This window comes from Rhea americana, unplaced genomic scaffold (genome assembly GCF_003343005.1).
Source record: "Rhea americana isolate MKP2758 unplaced genomic scaffold, rheAme1 scaffold_376, whole genome shotgun sequence".
Taxonomy (NCBI): Eukaryota; Metazoa; Chordata; class Aves; order Rheiformes; family Rheidae; genus Rhea; species Rhea americana.
In genome coordinates, this window is record NW_028186508.1 from 28,619 (window position 1) to 31,561 (window position 2,943).

General features: G+C 67.4%; 1 protein-coding gene across 3 annotated transcripts in view; it reads left to right on the plus strand.

Annotated features, from left to right (window-relative positions):
* FHIP1B (FHF complex subunit HOOK interacting protein 1B) overlaps window positions 1–987 on the plus strand; it is an 8,248-nt gene extending 7,261 nt beyond the window's left edge. For 2 of the 3 annotated variants that reach the window (XM_085313086.1, XM_085313087.1), the window contains exon 11: window positions 118–987. In XM_085313086.1, coding sequence (XP_085169212.1) covers window positions 118–413 — 296 coding nt within the window. In that variant the 3' untranslated portion in view covers window positions 414–987. The remainder of the gene's footprint in view (window positions 1–117) is intronic. The other variant, XM_085313088.1, reaches the window with a different exon arrangement.
* Window positions 988–2,943: the final 1,956 nt, after the last annotated feature.

The window sequence follows — 2,943 nt, forward strand, 5'->3', positions numbered from 1 at the left end:
GGGGCTGCGTGTTGCTTTGCACGGAGGGCTGGGCGCTGCACTCAGGCCCGGGAGCTGTGGGTTGCAGCAGGTGGAGGCCGGGCTGGGCGGTCCCTGGGTAACCGCCTGTCCCCGCAGTGAAGAGCCGGAAGCCGTCCATCGGGGAGCTGATCCTGCGGCACACCAACAGCCCGACGCGGGCGCGCCAGGCGGCTCAGCTCGCCTTCCAGCACATGCGGGAGGGGCAGGTGATGCACGCGCTGGCCGGAGCCTCCCTCTTCCGCAGCTCGGCTGAGAAGCAGAACGAGGCGCTGCGCGTCAAGAACGCCGTCTACTGCGCCGTCATCTTCAGCGAGTTCCTGAAGGAGCTGGCGGCCATCGCGCAGGCCCACGCGGTCACCTCGCCCTTCCTGACGGAGCCCCCCGAGGAGTGACCCCCTCCGGCGGTCGCCTTTTTAATTGYGCCCAGGACATGGACCTTTTTAATTTATTGGGGATGAATGTTTTGCCGAGAACTTGTTGCAATATGTATAAACGAGGCTGTCCGCTGCCTGTCCCCGCGTGCGCACGAGTCTCGCCGTGCCCCGGGGCCGGCGCACGGCAGCCCTCGTCCGGGGGCCCCGTGCCAGCCGCCCGGCCCGTGCTGCGTGCCGCTGGCCCCGGGGCTCCCGGCGGAGGGGCGAGCGCAGGTCGCTGCATGGGGACGGCAGGGCAGGACCCTGTGCGGCCCCGGGGCCTCTCGGGGCTGGGCCCTGCCCGGGGGGCGCTGCGTGGGGACAGGCTGGCTCTGCCCCCCGGCGCCCTGCTGCCCCCCCACCCCAGCCCAGCCCCTCCACCGGGCTCCCCGTGCCGCCTGGCCCCTCTCTATGCAACACCCAGCGGCCCCACTGGGGCGCGGGGGGCAGGCCGGGGCCGGGCAGTGGGGCCGGGGCCAGGGCGGTGCATGTGGAGGGCGGCGTGTGTCTGTGCTGTGCAAAAGCCCTTCTGTAATAAAGGTTCTGGTCGAGGGCCCGGCCTGGTGCTCGCGGCGGGGGCCTGGGGACGACGGCACGCGGTGCTGCGGCTGCGTTGGCACGCGGTGCTGCGGCTGCGTTGGCGCGCGGTGCTGCTCGGGGATGGAACGGGGTAGGGTGGGGTGGGATCGGATGGGATGGAGTGGGAGGATGAAGGGAGCAGAAGGTGACCTGGACCAGGACAGACCGTAGCCATCCCAGGTTACAGAGCCCCGCGGCACCATTGCCCCGGTGCTCCCCACCTCGGTAGTCCTGTCCTGGTGTTGTCTGTGCCCTGCGTGCAAAGAGGAGACCGGGGGGTTGGGGCTGGCTACTGGGTAGACGGGGTGTCTAACGCCGGTCACTGGAGGGATCCACACTGTACGTGGGTATAAACGTGTATATACACGTATAGTGCAGAGAGCCCGAGGTTGGAAGGGACCCTGGAGATCATTTAGTCCAACCTCCCTGCTCAACCAGGGTCACCTGGAGCACACTGGACAGGGTTGCATCCAGGCGGGCCTTGAAGATCTCCAGAGAAGGAGACTCCACAACCTCTCTGGGCAACCTCGTCCAGGGCTCTGTCACTCTCACAGGGAAGGAATTCCCCCTCACGTTCAGGTGGAACTTCCTGTGCTTCAATTTCTGCCCATTGCCTCTTGTCCTGTCATATGGGGCAACTGAAAAGAGTTTGTCCCCGTCCCCTTCACACCCTCCCTTCAGGTACTTGCACACATTGATCAGATCCCCCCTCGACCTTCTCTTCCCCAGGCTGAACAGGCCCAGCTCTCGCAGCCGTTCCTCATAGGGCAGATGCTCCAGCCCTCTGATCATCTTCGTAGCCCTATGCTGGACTCTCTCCAGTAGCTCCATGTCTCTCTTGTACTGGGGAGCTGGACACAGGACTCGAGATGAGGCCTCTCCAGGGCTGAGTAGAGGGGCAGGATCACCTCCCTGGACCTGCTGGCAACACTGCCTAATGCACCCCGGGATGTGTGTACATACAGGTGTGCACGTGTGTGCAAACGCACACGCACGCGCACGTACACGTGTAACTCAGCTAACTGGCTGGTCCCCGGTCAGCCGCCTGGGGGCCGAGGCAGCTCCAACGCGTCCGTGGGGTGTTCTAGCATCTCCTGCCCCGACTGGGCAATGGGGTGTGGTGGGGCAGGGGTCTGCAGGGGCCTCGCCGCCCTCTGGCCGCTGGATGCAGCGTTTCCGAAAGCCTAAACCAGCTGCCCCGTCCCGGGGCCTGGCACCCGAGCAGCGCTGTGGGGCGCTGTGACCTCAAACCAAGCAGTCGCCAGCCCSGGAGCGTGCCCCCCATGAGGCCCCAGCCCAGTGCCCGAATGACCCTGCACCCCTCACTGCCTCCCAGCCAGGGACCCCCAGTAACTGGGGGGCAGTGGCGGAGCCTTGGGGGGTAGGTCTGGTGTGGGGTGGGTGCTGTGGGGTGCGGGAGGCACTGAGGGATGAGGCACATGGGTGGTGGGGGGCTGTGGGGTGTGTGGAGTTGCGAGGCAGGTGCCATGGGGCACACAGGCGGTGGGGGGCAGGCACATTGGGGGCAGATGGCAGGGTCAGTGGGGCAGTCGCACAGGGGGCAGGATGCACCGGTCCCCACCACAGCAGTGCAAGCTTGACCCCACACCCCTGCCCCATAGCAGGGTGCAGCCACTGCCCCACAGAGTGCAGTGCTGCCATGGCCTGAGGGCCTCAGACATGCATGCCACCCCATGGCACACCCCACGGCAAGCTGCCTCCCCCAGTGTGCCGCATGCTGCCCCACTGCACACCCCACGGCGTGCCCCATGGTGCACCCCACCCCGCCCCACAGCACGCAGAGAGGAGGCTGCAGCAGCTCGCGGCGCTTGCTCGTGTTGCACCAACCGCCGCCGCACCGCGTGTGGGGCACGGCAGGGGCGCCCCAGCGGGCCCGGCCCCACGGCGTGCCCAGCCCCCCGGCCGGGCT